Source organism: Tigriopus californicus, chromosome 5 (genome assembly GCF_007210705.1).
Source record: "Tigriopus californicus strain San Diego chromosome 5, Tcal_SD_v2.1, whole genome shotgun sequence".
Taxonomy (NCBI): Eukaryota; Metazoa; Arthropoda; class Copepoda; order Harpacticoida; family Harpacticidae; genus Tigriopus; species Tigriopus californicus.
Window position 1 is genome coordinate 3,890,287 of NC_081444.1, and position 16,843 is coordinate 3,907,129.

General features: G+C 42.6%; 3 protein-coding genes across 9 annotated transcripts; 1 reads left to right on the plus strand and 2 right to left on the minus strand.

The window, feature by feature from the left end:
* Positions 1 to 398: 398 nt before the first annotated feature.
* LOC131880347 (protein CREBRF homolog) lies at positions 399 to 10,311 on the minus strand. Of its 6 annotated transcripts, none has more exons than XM_059226957.1 (5): positions 9,809 to 10,311; positions 1,963 to 3,806; positions 1,485 to 1,735; positions 1,281 to 1,406; positions 399 to 1,075 (listed from the first exon to the last, which is right to left on the minus strand). In XM_059226957.1, exons 2-5 carry the CDS (start codon positions 3,555 to 3,557, stop codon positions 1,005 to 1,007), a joined length of 2,043 nt encoding a protein of 680 aa, XP_059082940.1. In that variant the 5' UTR covers positions 3,558 to 3,806; positions 9,809 to 10,311; the 3' UTR covers positions 399 to 1,004. The 6 variants fall into 6 exon arrangements, with proteins under 6 accessions (XP_059082940.1, XP_059082939.1, XP_059082936.1 ...); XM_059226956.1 differs by having other exon boundaries at positions 1,963 to 3,809; XM_059226953.1 differs by lacking the exon at positions 9,809 to 10,311 and adding an exon at positions 5,432 to 5,473.
* Positions 10,312 to 10,591: 280 nt separating this feature from the next.
* On the plus strand, positions 10,592 to 11,754 carry LOC131880349 (B9 domain-containing protein 2-like). Its single transcript, XM_059226960.1, has one exon. The coding sequence runs from the start codon at positions 11,183 to 11,185 to the stop codon at positions 11,708 to 11,710; it is 528 nt and encodes a 175-aa protein (XP_059082943.1). The 5' UTR covers positions 10,592 to 11,182; the 3' UTR covers positions 11,711 to 11,754.
* LOC131880348 (uncharacterized) lies at positions 11,745 to 14,972 on the minus strand. Of its 2 annotated transcripts, none has more exons than XM_059226959.1 (2): positions 14,879 to 14,972; positions 11,745 to 14,318 (listed from the first exon to the last, which is right to left on the minus strand). In XM_059226959.1, the coding sequence occupies exon 2, from the start codon at positions 14,303 to 14,305 to the stop codon at positions 11,879 to 11,881; it is 2,427 nt and encodes an 808-aa protein (XP_059082942.1). In that variant the 5' UTR covers positions 14,306 to 14,318; positions 14,879 to 14,972; the 3' UTR covers positions 11,745 to 11,878. The 2 variants fall into 2 exon arrangements, with proteins under 2 accessions (XP_059082942.1, XP_059082941.1); XM_059226958.1 differs by having other exon boundaries at positions 14,835 to 14,927.
* Positions 14,973 to 16,843: the final 1,871 nt, after the last annotated feature.

The following is a 16,843-nucleotide window of genomic DNA, read 5'->3' on the forward strand; positions in this document are numbered from 1 at the left end:
CTACACCTTTGTTGATAAGGATGAGCTAAGGATCTCTGATTTTTAATGGCTTTTGACTACCTATGCACGTAGCTGCAGCTTGTTAATGTCGACGACATGAAGACTATCTTTCTGGTAATCGACCAGCAAATCCCTAGTGTCTGAAAAAAAATGTTGATGTTGAGTTTCGAATTCAGTGTGTCTGAGATCGAAACAATCTCAAACTTTGAGATAAGGAGAATTAGATTCCCTATTACGATCTGCTTCTGTATATATTTTATTTTACCAAGTTCACACAAACGCGTGGATAGTAGTTGATTGGGTAAACTCAAAGTCTTGCCATTAATCACAAATGTTCTCGTTAACTGGTCATCACATGAAAATATGCATCCTCATTCAAGAAGCGGGTGCTCAATCGGTTCAGTCAATCAGATTGTATTCGTCGAAGCTAACTATTACCGTACAACAGTGAAATAGTGAACCTGTCTAAAACATCATGGTCAAGGTGGAGTGGTGGAGGAGAAGAAAGAGGTATGTTGAAGTAATTATAAAGGACACTAAACATTGCATGTTTTGTACGCTTAGGAAGGGACGACAGAACAGGAATTGGGTGAGAGATATGGGCCGGTCATGTTAGGGTAGTTCATAATGAAGGTTGGTAGGTAGCTTAGCAATGAGGAGGCGGATGAAATAAACTACAGGCATATGCGAAGATGGGTCGGAATTTTTTGAGCTCTGGGTCAATTTTCGTTCATATTCATTAGATTCGACTCACACGCACATTGGCTGTTACAGAAACACTGTCACATTTGACCACTAATGATGCTGCAAAAGAGGGCGTGAATATACGGGCTATGCTATGGAGAATGTAAAATAAGGGCGAGAAAAAGGGTACGTCGTGAACAAAGTAACTGAACATTGAAAAATAGGGATGATAACAAGGACGAAATCATTCACAGCCTGGTCGATACACATCAGCAGGAATGGCATGACGCCACATTCAAGTTCAAACATCATCCCGTCGATCACGAGTCCTTCATGTACGGCTCAATCTTTCGGTTCACATATTCCGTAGTGTGGCCAGCGACCCGATTCTCTGGAAAAGTGGAAAGTCAAAAAAATCATTCACGGGTCAGTTCACATCGTTGTGAAATCAACACATTCAAGTCTAATAAGCCTACGCACTGTCTGGAACAGGCTCCCCACCCATCTTTTTTTTACCCACCAATTATGCTCTAATCGAGCGTCACGACTTCGTTCAGAATGAGCTTTTGGGTAACATGAGACATCCATGTACTTACTGGCTGATTTCTTGATCAGTGCATCCATTTCGTTCGTCAGGTCGGCTTGAAGGTTGTTTGAGTTGGTGCCATCAACCTTCAGTCTCAGGATTTCTCGGGCTCTCGTTATCATAACGGACAGGTCATCTAACAGAGTTTGGAAAATAAGGTTAGAGTTTCATTGATCTCAAAGGCACTCACTCAACCGAACCAAACAATACTTACGATGCTCTTCCTCGAGGCCATAACACTTCAGTTTGTTGGCCTCGTGTTGGGCCTTCTTCTTCAGGCGGCAAGCTCTCGAGGCCATTTTGTTCTTCTCTTTTCGGCTCTTGCATCTGGTATTGAATGGCATCTCACTTGGAGGTGTCAGATCATTGATCACTCTGCTCAACTGGTCCAATTCTCTACCAATAGCAGCCAATTTCTTTGGGTTGGCCGTCAGGTCGTTACCGTCGCCACGTCTGGCCTTACCACTGAAAGGATACATCATGATTTACTTCAAATTGAAATAATTTGCTAGAGTCAATCAAATAATGGGATGTCTGTCCTTTCAATTTCAATTGCAAATTTCCCGCCAAATGCTCAAATCAGTTGACTCGTGACGCCAAGCCCGCTTCAATTTCTCCAACGATTTCAAAATTTCAATCCGGCCGACGATTTCAATTTGGCCGTTAAGTGAAATTCAAGGTAAGTAAGTTACCTGTGTTTGATTCCTTGCATTTGCACATTCCCACTAAACACGGGATCCACGATTTCATTCAGATGGTGGGGATCTTCGATTTTTGTTTCGACCACGATTTTCTGTCCTTTGGGACCCTTGGCCTGAACATTGTACTGCCAGAAGTGCCGTTCTTTCTTCTTGCTTCCGGCGCTCGACCCTTGTCCGCCGTCTTCGTCATCACTGTCCTCCTCGTCAGAGGTGTCACCCTCCTGATTTTCATCCATTTGGGATTCCTCGTCGTCGCTCTCAATATCAGGCAAGTCGCTGGGGCTGATCCCACTGAGCACTTCACTAACCTCGTCAGCGATGGAAGATTCATTGCCCACGGAGCAGACCGAGCTGATGTGTTGGCGAGGCTCTCGACGTGCCCACATGACCTTCTCGAGGAATGATTGCTGGTTTGGTGCGGACTTGGAGAGTTGCTGAGTGAGGAGAGGGTTGGAAGCCGAGAGATTAGTACGGATTCGTTCCAAGGTGGCTTTCTGTTGTCGGCTCTCCGGTGAGCGCACGGGTGAGGGTCGTGAGCCAACTGGATGTTCTCGCCGAAGCAAGAGTTTGTGTAGCTGAGAATGATGTGTTCGTTCGGGTCCGGCATGGGATGGAGAATGGCTCGGGAGATGGGGACTTACGGATGGACTCACTCTTGTCGAGGAGGACGTAGCTTGAGAGGTATTTGTCCCACACGTGCTGGTGAAGTCACTGAGGATATCACTTAGAGGGCTGTTCTGGAATATGTTGGCGGGCACGGATGAGGACAAAAGGTCTTTGGATCCAAAAGTGGTCCCACCAGATTGACTGCTGTAGGATGAGGTTGCAAACGGAAATTGATCATCATTGCCTTGAATGAAATTCGAGCCTTGGGAAGACGGTGTTTGTGAAGAAGCTACTCCAATACTTGATGAGATGGGCTTGCCTCCTCCCTCCCTCGTGGTGCTCGTAGATGGTCGCAAAATGTTCTTACTCTGACTCGTACTTGTGTAAGGTGGAGCACCAAAGGACACATCCCGAGAGGAATCGTTGATGAAGTACTGGTTGAAGTCCACATCAAGGTCGTTCAGTTCAAGCTTGAGCAAGCTATTTTCGCTCATCTCGGCGCTATTAAGCATGGTTAATGTGGGTTGCGACTGATCATCGCTTTGGTCGAAATCGCACTCCATTTTCACCAATGAGGAGTTCCTTGGAATGGTCACGTTTGGCACAGGCCCTGAAAACCCAAAAGTGGGAGTCGACGTCGGAGCATATAAAGAGGGTGAGGTGGAGGTCAAAGCTGGGCTGGCACTGGATCCCACCGAGGATCCAAAGGCATTAACACTAGTTGGGGAGCTAACTGACGTGGCGAGAACATCGTCCAGCTCACTAAAAAGGCCCTGTTCCAACATTGGATTATGTAGGGGGCTTCTCTTGGGAGGGATGGGCAAAGCTGAAGAGTTGAAGTAATTGGATTCCTCTTTAACGGGCTGAAGCGAGGTAAGATCAGGGTCGCGTTTCAGCAATTCGTTCAAATCGAACATGAGAGAGTTGGTATCAAAGTCAAGAGAATTTTCATTCTCTATTTTGATTCCTTGTGAGCTCATGGCTTGGTTACGGAAAGGTCGTCGATGCGGCACTGACAAACTACCACTTCCTGGAGCGGAGGAAGGACAGTTCCGATGGAAATCCGCTCTCTGCTCCTGAAGCCGCAGGTACTGCTGATATTGGAGTTGTTGGTATTGCAACTGCTGTTGTCTCTGAAGCTGTTGCTGATTGTGATACTGGATGTAGTTGTACAATTGTGGATTGGTTTGGCGTTGGCAGGCGTGAAAGTGCCTCGAACCATCGTTAGGCTGCTGAAAATCAAAGCGAAAATGATTAGCCAATTTGTCTTCACGGTGGATACACTTGGGCCGTAGGAATTATTCAAGCATTGAGCGTTCTATCAACCGCAAGTTAGTTTGAGCAATTGGCAGAAGTGGTCGCTTGCCAAGACACCATTGAACTTGATGTTCGGACTCGTGTTCGACATACGGTTGTTTAAGGTAAAATTTCAAAGATTGAACTGTCTCGTCAGGTTTGGGGACCCGAATGCCCCGCCGTCTGATTCGTTCAGAAGACATTGCTCTCAGACAGGGTCATGTAATAAATGCACGATTTAGAAAGCCGCTTTCTGGCGCCGCTCTCATAAAAGAGCTAGAGCTTCCAGTTTCACCGTTCGTTCACCCTGTTTTTATGGGAAATTTGGGTTTGAATCGTTGTGCTTTTTCTACTTTTGAGCCGTTCACTGGACTGAAACGACTAAACCCGGATTGCTTCGGATTGCATTGTTAAGTAGACATTTTGCACTTCATAATTGTAGAGTCCACGTCTATGTTTGTCATATGCAAGCCCGACATTTAGATCTCGTTTCTTTCATTTGACACAATTCCAGTTAGTTCCAGGCCCATATCAGGTTTTTGAATGGAAAAAAACCGTTTTCGATTTGTGTCTTCCACACGTTGTCGAGAATCTTTTAGATGCACGGACTGAGCAACACATTCATATCTTGTTCACTTTGCCCTGTACACAAGAAAAATAGCCATTTGTAGCGGATTCTGTCCTCTTGGGACGAGCTACACAAAAAACATCAACTTTGTTGACCTCATTACCACAGGATATCGTTTCATGTGACAAACATATTCTTCCTGATAAAGCCTCATTTTTGTGCTAATGAAGGTGTTTATTTAATCACACAATCGTGCAGTTTCTCACCATGGTTGAAGTTTGAATCTTTTCAGAGATTGGCCTTGGAACAACAACGATGCTTCAAGATTTAAATTTCTCACTGAGGGTTCTGGGTCATAACTTAACCATTGTAGGGACAACGCTCCTACTTGGTCAGAAGAACTTATGGACTGTTTTTTAGATCCTGCACTTCAACAACACGCACACTTGTGTTATGCGTAATACGCTTAACACCTTACTGAGCGAGAAAACGAGAAGACTTTGAGCTGCCATTGAAGTAGTGTATGAAGGCTAAGCGGGTTAGATCATCGGAGTTCTCTATTTCCAATGAGGCGCTTCAGCGACTCAGCAAGCGAGTCTCCTCCTCCTCCAACATCCAACTATACTTCAAAATGAGTGAGGCGTGTTCGCGAGGAGCTGTTGCATCTCTTTTATAAGCAACCCAGGCGAGCGCTCCGCGTTCAGAGTTCTGACGTGAACATCCAAGTCTACACGAGCTGCCCGAATTCAAAGAGGTAAATACAATACACGATTGACGCCGACGGCCTTCAACCCGCCCTTGAGAGACAACAGCGAAGGAGAGAAAGCTGCAAAAGCTGCCGCGAGGAGCTAAAGTCTCTGACGTATCGAGCCCCAAAGTTTGAAGGAAACCAGATGGTTGCCATGACGTTATTAGCCCAAATAGATTAGGAGATAGACGTCAAAAGGGCCTTTCGTAACCTCGATTTATTTTTTGAGTTAGCACACTCACCATTGAAATTGTCGTTGATCCGAACATTGGATCCTGTTTTCGAAATCGTCCCGGGTTTATATTAATTTTCAAATGTGTTTGTCATTGGTTAGAGGCGATTGATGCCAGCCTCATTACTCAAACCATCGAGCTCTCTCTGTCGGGTTATATGTATTTTTCTTGCAAAGGTCTCTTCTGAATATATCAACGACGGCAAGACATACAATATCAATGAACAAGTATTCACTCCTGGGGAAGGCACTTAAAACAGTGCTCACACAAGCTATATATGATATTCTGCTGTACTACTGTACAGGTTTCTAGTCTACCACTTGTTTAAAAATCCAATGTGAGTGAGTACGTTTCGACAAACTTGGAAGTACGGCGAAACGTTGCGGACATTCTTGGTTTCCAAGAATTGGGAGTATGGAAGCTTCCCCAAGCGCACGAAAGGCGTCACCAACGTCAACACAGGCCTACGACTTGTACTCATCATGAGGCGGATAGATCGCTGTCCGTCCGTGACGACGAAAGAAATAGGCAATTCCTTCGAAAACATATCTACTACACTGGAGGGCACTTCCAGGGCTAAATGGAAAGCGAGAGAGTCTTTGGCAAATAATTGCGCAATTTTGGAGCTGAATGATTCAAGGTGTATGTCAGTACTAGACATAATGGGGAAATGTTTTGTTTCGGAACCATGAGACTTGTTCAACAAGTGTATGTTCTGGAGCAAACTGATTTGATGTGTGTGGGCTTCGACGTTGAACTTGGCTCAAACTCAAATATGTCAGCGAGCGGTCATCTAAGTTTTGGCCACATCTGTGGAGGCTTGGCCCACGATGAGCAATAATTGAATCGTTCGTATCATTACTCAGATGACTTCGTGGCTGTTTGGAAACCAGTTTTTTACTCTCCTGTATTATCTCAAAGGAGCCTTTCTCATAGAGAATTTGAGAGTTATTCAATGGGCAAACTTGTACGCATTACTTTGGATGGCGCGTTGGTGAATTGGGAGCAACTGGGGAATTTGCCATTTGTGTTGCAACTGCACTTACGAACTCCTCTTTCTTTGCCAGGATAAGAGACGACAAGGAAAAGAAAGCGGATTTGCCAACATACTTCAATACTTTTCCTACCGCTTAAAGTATGAATCTCAATACGGCAAAGTGTATGTTGGATGAAGGGTTTCTCGCCTAGTTGAAGCAATGGCGACATGCTAACTAAGAGCTTCCCTAGTACTTGTTTAAGTACCTACACACACTGTATGTACTTGGGATGTGATGATCCGTGTTTGCGTAGATAAGGGTAGAACTTTGAGCGTGCCATGCAATGTAGCGTAGTTGTTTTGGCCAAATCAAGCATTCATCTTCTCAAAATACAATATTAGAGAAACTTTACAAATCAGGTTTACTTTGTATTCAGCATTTGAATCAAACATAAATTAGCAGTGTATTTAGTGCACGTGAGCAGAGGCTCGTGGGTCACATTGTGTCACTCATGTGATGTGAGTGAGCTAACAACTCTACTTTAGAGCATGTGTAACCGAAGTACTACTCAGATAACATTGCACCTAATCTTTTTGATAAGACCAGAACAGATATAAGGAAATTGACATCTAAAGTAGGACTCGTTAGTCCCTTAATACAACTGTTGCATGTATCCAGCCAACGATATTGATTACTTCAGAGCAAGTCAATCAAAGTGAGCTAGCTTGCCTTTAGAAAACTCGGTCGACGTCCTCCAACATACTTGAACACGTCCTGCAGACCTAGTCACGAGATTGTAACTTGAAAACTTGGCTGGGAGATTTGTTTGTACGCCGATATTCAAAATCAATTTTCGTACGTGCAGTAAAAATGCCTGTCCTGATGAAAGAAGCATCTCTGAAACTGTATAAAAAATGGGATTCTGGGGAAGCAAAGAGAAGCTTGTGAGAAGGAAAACGATCAACATAGAAACAATTTGAAAACTAGCGATGAGACAAGAGTTGGGCATCATTACTAATATACAGATAGACAAAGGTAAGAGGGAATCGTGCGCTAACCAACCGAATCGACAACAAAATCGACATTTCTTCCTCAATTTTAAGGGCAACAACATTCCTCTTGAGTTGCTTTTTATCCAACTTATGTTCCAGATATTTCAAAATGTCAATTCTCTCCACTTTGCTATAAATCAAAAGAACAACAAGGAATTGAAAACAATCATTGTTATAATAAGGATGCACAAATGTGATGAAAAATATGGAGAGAAGAAATTGGTAAAATAATATTCCTGATCTCATTGATATTTTCCCACATCTGTAACTTTTTGATTGGTTACATAAAATAAGTCTTTGCTATTCCTAATTACATAAATGAGAGAGGTAAATTGTCAATCAGTTCTACGAAGTATGTCTCGTGGAGTTCGTTTTATGTTTAGAATATGCATCTTGGACCAGAGGTAATATTTTCGTAAATTGAGGTAAATCATGCATTCCTGATAAAAGTCATGGCCATGTCATTTATTTCTAATCACTCTAGTTGCAGATTGCTTTCACATTTCTCAAGAGATGACATAGCTGACCTTATCAGATGTTTTCGACACCAGAAAAATGTACTATATTACTGAAGACTACTCCACTTCAATAAACTTGGCTGAATAGAGGGCTAGAAATATGCTTGAAAATTGCTGCTCCCCTATGAGCTGACCTATCTGGTTTTAACAAGCTACAATATAAATGAAAGCTCACTGATGATATCACCTTTGATGAAATCATCGCAATTCAATACTTTCACGTAACATTTGCGGATTGAGATGATTCTCTTCGAACACAAGTTTTAAGGGCCAAGATTTGCAATACTTTACATGATGGTCTTAAATTTGCGGGATAACCAAATTCTAAACGGATTATCAGATCTTAGGCTGAATTTCAGAACTCTCCATATGCAAATTTGCATCAATTAACATCCATATTTAGCTCTTGAAAGAGCATTACGCATTTCAGTCGTTTTAAAAGACCTTTTCTTCAATTTTTAACTGATCGCAGGAGGATTTGGTAACCCGTCGGGTTAATCCGATCCAGAGATGTGCGCGCATGTTTTATTACTAGTATGTTTCCAAGTATTTCGGTCGTCAAAGAAAATATATTTGAATCATTAAAATGGTAATGCTTGGTGACAACAAATGTGCATAATGAAGTTTTGTTTTAAAAAGGCCGAGAGTATACTGTATGAAATTAATCTTTATTATGTACAACTTCTGGTTTGCAGTGACTAGTGAATTAGTTTTCGTCTTGAATTTGCAAATGAAAAATTATCTTTACATGCACAGACATTAAACGCCCAAAAGAAAGTGGAGAAACAAAGCAAAATATTTCTTTTTTTCTTTCTTTCCCACTTGATCACAGCGACTTTATTAAAATCTTCATTTTAACCAGTGTTCAAGGCCTCATACTTCAATAACTTAGCCCTGACATCTCTTTACATTTCATGTCATACTAACTTTGAATTATCGAGGCTTTAATAAAGTCCAGCTTGGCCGAGGCTTACGCAAGCTTTTCTTGTTTTCACCTTCTCATTTAATGATGCGTTGCTCCGAATGAATGGAACTGAAGCGTGTCCTCTTTGCCAATGTGAGAGCTTTCTCAACGAGTGAGCACTAAAATTTCAAAACTCAAAACGAAAAAAAAAATACCACGAAAGAGCACTTTTATGGCTCAGAGGTGATCAGTTTGCATATTTCCATCTTGATTGATATTTCCGTTGCTTTTGCCTGAAGAAACTATGATTCAAATGCATTTTTCTCACTTCAGCCTAACGGATGTAGATGTAGGGTCGCTAATATTTGCTGAAGTTGAGGTCTCAGTCATGTTTCCATTTGTTGCTATCGAAAATAGCCTCTATCAATTTAAGCACGTTCAAGTGTGCCGTGTCACATATTGTGTTATTACTTAAAAAGGTGACAAAGACCTGTTCTAGTTGGGCACAAAATTGAGCCTTCCGACGAAGATAATGAGAATCGAACCAAGAATTTGTTTATCAATCTGTTTTCAATGCTTCAAGCGGTTTTTAAAATGTTTAGGGTAACAAACTGTGCCCTCATCGGAAATAATGATTCAGGCCACTTGCCGACAATTGTTCGTGGAATTCGTATTAAACAACTGATAATTAGCTCTTCTCCACAAGTCTTAAGACTCCCTAAGCACGCGCTTCCTCTTCACAGGCACATTTTTTATTATCATTCTCGAGAGTTCGGGGCTAACTGCTCGGGCTGCTTAGGCAGGGCGAGGCGATTGCATCATGCCAAAATCCAACAAAAACAAGTCTGACAAAAAGACCTCGGAATTTCCCTTCAAAACAAAGGCTTTGTTCCATTTCGAGCTAAACTGTTCCAGCCTAGAAACCATTTTCTCACCTTTAGCCATGCCGCGGGGATACAATCAATCAAAATTCACTGGGCTTCACTAATCACTTTTCAGCAGTATGGAGACAGTAAACTCAAAGTCCCTTGTGGAGGGTCAAGACAGTGATCCCACGAATTCACCCCAATCCCGCCTTCAAAGGGCAACCAAGTCCCTATGAAAACAGTAACCTGCTATCTTATCTTTGATGTGGACAACTTGTTCACTCCCTGGCTTCTTAAACTGGGCAGATTTCTGCCTTTCTCTTGGGCCAATAAGTTTGTTTTGAGAATTCCTGCGAGGGATGTGTACAAAATGGCTTCCAGCAGATGTTCAAGACTGCTCGGTGGGCAAAAGCTGCTCTCGCTGGAACCTCGTGGGCCTGCGTACAAGCCCGCAAAATGCTCTTTTCCGCTGTTCCACACAGACTATTCAGCGTGATCCGAACCGGCTGGGCGATTGTACTGGACTGACCCGACTCTAAACTCGTTTCTGCCACGGAAGCAAACTGGCTCGCGGATGTTCTTTGTGGTTCTTTACTTCTCCAGATCTACAGTCCCCTCACGCTGTCTTATGGAATCAGGTTGGCTCTTACTCTATCTTTATATCCTGCCGGACTAGCTCCATCTAGCAATCAAAGGCGGGTTATTTTTCGATCTACTATTGCATTAAGTCGTTGGTTACGAAAATTATCTGAACGTTTGTTAGAGATTAATGTCTTGTATGAGTCAGCTTGGCTGTTGTAGGATGAGTATTTTAAGACAGGGTGCCAGTTATCTACCGAAGTGGACATCTAGTGATGAACATTCTATGATGTTTTGTTGATATGGCGCGAATCTAGACAAGCCACAGCTTACATCAAGCACTTACTCTAACTGCCTTCCCCGTACACTCTCGGTCTGAAAGTAGCTTGAGGAGTTTCCGTCGCTCAAGGTCAAAGATACATGGGATAGCCGCGAATCATGAAGCGAACCGAAGGCACTAGAGAGCAATAAATCCCACAATACTACTCTTGCGCCAAATGAGTCTGCGTTGTTGCTAATAGAGAGTTGCCTTGTTTTACTAAGATTATCTCGATCAAGTTGTAAGTTTCAATATTACAACATAGCGTAAGCTTTTGAGCCTGCATCAATATGATGATGAATTGTCTCGCCAACCTTTTCCAAGCAATTTTATAACATCTTAGCGCTTTGTAAGAATGTTTTAGCTAGTCTTAGCATGATCTTGCAATTTAATACGCGCAAGGTATACTGTAAAAATTGCAAACCTCTCAATTTTCAATAGCTTTCTGAATACCTGCCTACTCGAATATTTGTCCGAAAAAATTGAATGGTGCCAAGTCCAAAACTATGTAATTGTGAATCCATTTTAACCTACGCCGTGGAGAAATGGCGGAAGTACATTTAATTGGTCAGATCATTGGGGCCAGTGGATTTCCAAAACAAGGCCTCTTCTGCAAGTGGAACATTCAGACTGGAGGAGCATGGAAATTGTTACAAGGTGCCAAAGAGGGTCAGACTCAAGTTGACACTCCCAACATAGGGGAGACTTCGTATTGGTCTCATCCAGTGGACGCCCATTATGCCACTCGGGGACTTCAAGGGTGGCCTAAAATATTGGTCCAGGTGTTCCATCAAGACAGTCTAGGTCGGAACAGCCTGGCTGGATATGGATTTTGTCACGTTCCAACCTCTCCGGGACACCACAACCTAGATATTATGACTTGGAGACCTGCCGGGAGCTTCAGGGATACCATAGTCCAACATTACCTCGGAGGATCTCATCAATTGAGGAACCCTGAACTAATGGTTTCCAGTTCAGATCGACACCGGTTGACCACGATCGCCATGGGAAAAGTCCACATTCAAGTGGGTGTTATTGTGCGAAATTTCGACAAGTTCGGCGTGGAGTGTTAAGTTTTTTCAAATATATTTCAATTTCTTATTGCCTTTTTTAAATACCTAACATGTATGTTTTATGGGTCAGAACGGGTTTTTATGGTTTTCAAATGGTTGTAATACTGTTTTACGTTTGCACAAGTCGACACACGACCTTAAATGACACGGATATGCCAGATGACAATTCTATTTCCGTCTACCAACAGGACTATCTGAGTACCACCCAAAGGCTCCATTCTCTCCACTAGCAGCTCCAAAGTCAACCACATGTTCCACATCTGGATGAGTACTTGGAAATGGAATACTTCTACTGTAGGTGGATACATGTCGCACTATTCCTGGAAAGTTGTGGCTTTTGATATCGGGTACCTGGATCCCACTCTCTTGTGGGAAAAAAGATTGGGTTTGAACGAACTCTCTAGGATTGTAAATGTCTAGAGAGTCCAGTCTGTCCCCATAGTCTGGGACAAATGGTTCATCTGAATAATCGTTGAAGTTATAAGCAAAGTTGCCAGACCTCTCGTCTTTGGGCCCTAGATTCTCGTCCTGGAAAATGGGAATTGACCTCATTGAAGGCATAGGAGGTGGTGGAGCGGAAATATTATCTTCTTCGTTGTTTTCTGGAAATCCCATGACATCGCCAAATTTGGAAATGCCTTCATCTAGTTCGGGAAAACGGTCTTTAGTTTTATATGCATCAAATGAGCCGAAGGTCAGTTCATAATTGGAAGGGTCAAAGTCGAACTCTGGCCCTGAGGATTCTTTGTGAACTTGTTGAACCTGGTCAGCCAGATGTGAGAAGGCTTTGGCATCCAATTCTTGGAGTTCGTTGTATGGAAATCGGGGAAAGTTTCTTAAATCCGGCCCATTTACGGTCTCCTCTCGTTGATCATCTATTGTTTGTCTTTCTTCCTTCGGCTTTGCCGAGTCCATTTTCTCCTTATTTGGATTCTTGGGGAGAGGCCTTAGTGGGGGCCTGAGCGTTGGTTCAAAGTGGAAGTCCTTCTCAGGGGCTATTACTGTATCCAAATCATCGACCAATCGAAAAGGGCTAACCACTTTAATGCTCTTTACCACGCGATTACTGTCAAGAGGCTTGGGATGATTTTGGAGCTCTTCATTGCCATGATAATCGTCATATTGTTCTATGACATCACCATAGAAGTGGGCATGACTTGACAAGTCGTGGCGATTAAATTGCGACATTTGTAGCTCCTGAGGATAATCCTCTTTCGTTGTTGGCTTCAAGGGAGCGAAGGCTTGACTTATTCCCAAAATATTGGCAAGAGTCTGTTCTTGAAGATATTCCACCGGGGTCGGTTCAGGTCTCACGGACGGTTGAAACTTGGTTGAAGGGAGGGTCGAGAAAATGGTAGAGGTTGGGAAATCGTGCTTTTCAAATCGAGTGGAAGAATATGCGTTTGTTGGTACAGGAGGTATTGGACTTGGGGGTGGTGGAGCCGGGAGTGGATCAGGAACAATGAGGGGTTCATAATCTTTAGCCACTTGAATTCTCTCATCCTCAGACGTGAATTCGTAGCTATCATACGGGTCGGCCACCAAAAGCTCGCTCACTTTTTGAGCCGTGGTTGGATCCGCTAATCTCTTGGGCGCGGTTGGCAATGTGGTCTCATGGTATCTTGGGGGAATGGTTGGTGAAGGTGAGAAAGATTTGGTTGGCCTGTCTCCAAAACGATTCGCACTAGTGTGGCCATTTTGTCTTGAACGGGCCTGGGAACGAGTGGGCCTGGCCGGAAAATAGGTGAACTTTGAACTCTCTGTGGGCCCATCTTTCCTCCGGATTGTTTTTTTCAGGAGTTTCTTTCGCTTCAATTTATGATGGCCAGATTTTTTACTCGAGGTTGTGGTTTTGATGGATGTCCTTCTCTTTGCCGATAGAGTGGTTTGAACGGGTAATTCCGAGACCTTGGTTGGGTCAGTTGGTGGTTTAGGGGCCTTGGTTGTGGACTTTGAAGTGGTTTTTGGCAAAATAGTTGGAACTTTCGTGGGAGGCGAAGACCTCATTTTGGAGCTACTTCCTACCATGTTCCCACTTTCGGACACGCTTGGAACACCAATCACAATCTTAACTGATTTCGAAACTGAGTGAGTCACTTTTGGATTGGATTCCAATTGAGGAGTTGGTGTTACGATGACAATTCCATCCCCCTCCTTCATCACGGGTTTTTGCTCCAAAACCCGCTTAACCAATTTTAAGCGGTCAAGATCCCCAGATGCATTTAAGCTCTTGGCAAGAAACATATCTTTGATCTTCGCCATGGGCGCACCAGTCTGAGTTTCCACCTCATTAAGCTTTTCCAATTCCAAATTCGCAGGTGGAAGGACTATAGTCTCGACGATATTGGAACCATCGCCGAGTATCTGATCTTGAACGGGAAGTATGGGTCCATAACTATCTTGACGGACCTCAGTTGGGTTAGTGATAGGGTTTACTGCAGGCTCAGATGCCAAAGATCTTTGATACGAATCACGTCGAAACTCAAAATTTATAGCCTGAGCAATGTCATTTAAATAGGGATCAATCAAGATTGTGGCACTGAATTGAATCACACTCAAAACACCAAAGATCACAATGGATGAGTGGCTGAACATGACGAATGGCGATCTGAAACAAAGGCGTCTAGAATAAATGAGGAATCGTGGTACGAATTTCAATTATCTCTTGATCTCCATCATCGGAGTCTGGGACATTTTTTCTCTTCAAGAAACCTTGTCTCAAGATTTATTTTCCCACCAATCTTGGAAATTAGATCCCATCGAACCAACCAAACAAATACGCACGCACATCACGGATAAATCCAAGGAAACTTGAAACAAAGCTAAAGTTCAGCGAATCACGTTCCCAAAGAAGGTGCCATTCTGCAACAGGAGTTGAACTCGAGAAAGATAAATGACCCTTGATGACTTGCACTTTTAAGCCTAATTGTGACAACTTCAAGTACGCAATTCTACAATTCTACGAATGCAATTGACTTCGGGATTTGTTTTCCCTAACACAACCAAATTTAAGGCAGCAATGCCACACACCTCGTTCCGGATACGTGGATATCCTAATTTTCTTCTCCCTTGCCAAAGTCTTTGCATGAATAACTACAAATGAAAGTCAATCAGTTTCGCCCACCTCACCGAATATGCGTTCCGTCAATAGAAAGTTGGAACCTTTACCTCAAAACACTACTTCTCCAATCAACTTGTCACTTGAGTGGGATGCCGTTCATCTTAAGAAAAGGTGTCTTAACTCGGGAATGTTCTCACCCTGAGCGTCTGAACTTGACTGAGAGCTTCTCGTCAAATCCCTTCGCCAAGTGGAAAGAGGAGTGAACTTTCAGTCGGAGCGAGCACTTCATTCCCGAATAAGAGAGGGCAGAAATCACCAGGAGTAGTAGAGTAGTAGTGCTACTCTATATTCGTCGTTCGGAGATATCCTCCAAAAGTGGCAGTGGTAGAGGGGGGGATGATAATAATGATCGTGATGACGAGGACATCGAAGATCTTATGATTCCTTTTTTGCAATCTCTGACTGACACACCCATGCGTTTGTACACAATATGAGATTGTTCTTTGAACTTGGGAAAGATCAAGGGTTTATGGATTGCTAACCAACTTGAATCGTACTTTAGCTAATTTAGTGCACGGAAGTAAGAAAGTGAATTCAGAATCATTGGTTAATCTTCCTTGAGTTTTTATCCTTTACTTCCGCAAAGGAAAGTTGGTCATTAAAATTTGCATAGGAATATGAACTAACAAAAATGAAGAGCCATGTTCTCAGGACGCCTTTGTCAATGAATGAGGACGCCTTTGTCAATTAATGCTTCAAGTTGTATGATTCCTGCTGTTTTGTGGCTTAATATTTCGTGTTCAGAAATGGAATAAACTTTCCTTGTCAATATTTTGATACCTTTCGTTTTTTAGGAATGTAAGAGATGTGCAAAGTTGAAAAATTTAACTTGCTTGACTTTCATAAACTTAAACGAGAGATTATGTTCATTGACCAAAATCTTTAAAGCGAGGCGCTGGGCTGTTTAAAAAAGTAAAGAAATTACTTGAATTGAAAACCAATGGCTCCACTTGAGAAGTGGTCAAGCTAGCTATGTACTAAGAAATATTTCTGCAAATAAAACTCCATAACCACACTTCGTAAATGAAATCCTATTGAGAATCATTAAACCCCTAAACCGTCTCAAAAAAGCGTCCCATAACCTTGAATCATGTCCATGCTCAGTATCTTAGGGCCTCTCTTATGAAGTCATTTGACCATAGCCCTGTCCTAGAAAGAGTGATGGTGCGCTCAGCATGATCCGGCAGAAAATGGACTCGTTTCTTTCGAGATGATATTGCTGGGGATTCCCGTTAATTCCTTTGGAATCAAGATTCCTCCTTTCATCCAAGATCAAATGCATTGTAGTTTAATTTCAAGAGGATCCGAGTCTTTGTTCTCCGGTCATGTCATTCTTAATCTTGAAGATGATTGCAACCAAACCGAGACGCGTGGTTTTTCTCCAATCACTCATGACTTCTTTATTACCCTACCGTGGTAGAGTCTAAGATTTTCAAAAACAATATCCATAAAATATGAATTATGGATGAGAGACCAATGTCTCCAATCAATAACTTGTTTCATTGCTTGTTTCCACATAAGAGCCAAAGTGGGATTTTCTGGTCCAATAATTAAGGGTGACTGTTTTCGTTCTAATCATTCAGTTCTTTAATTGGTTTGTAATACATTCAAATATTTGCTATGCTATTGCAAACTGAAAATGAAGATGAAGAATTGCAATTTTTGACATGGAATTAATTGGTTTCTGATATTGGAGCGAGAAAATCGCCCTTACGACATGCAATATCACCAGACGCCACCTACCCAAGTAAACAAACAAATTATCGACTCTGATCTAATCCCAATGTTCCAACCGTAATTTTTCTCCAGCATCGATTGAAAAGTAGGAGCGTTCTTATGAAGGTGATATGGAAAATGAGGGTCTGGAATTCATGACAAGCCTGAGGCTCAGGACTGGAATTATTTCGATGGCAATGAGAGTTTTCGAAATCGCCCCATTCTAAGCCACTTTTTCCGCGAGGCCCTCAAAGAGTGGTCCAAGTTTTAAGTGGATTAGTTGCAGGGGCTTTATT

Excerpts from the sequence above, each read along its gene's own strand:
- LOC131880347 (XM_059226951.1), bottom strand. The coding sequence starts at position 5,458 with ATGTTCGGATCAACGACAATTTCAATG. Across the intron at positions 3,810-5,431 it reads GATCAACGACAATTTCAATG|CAGCCTAACGATGGTTCGAG; the intron begins GTGAGTGTGCTA and ends TTTGATTTTCAG. Across the intron at positions 1,407-1,484 it reads TGGCCTCGAGGAAGAGCATC|ATGACCTGTCCGTTATGATA; the intron begins GTAAGTATTGTT and ends AAACTCTGTTAG.
- LOC131880349 (XM_059226960.1), top strand. The coding sequence starts at position 11,183 with ATGGCGGAAGTACATTTAATTGGTCAGATCATTGGGGCCAGTGGATTT.
- LOC131880348 (XM_059226959.1), bottom strand. The coding sequence starts at position 14,305 with ATGTTCAGCCACTCATCCATTGTGATCTTTGGTGTTTTGAGTGTGATT.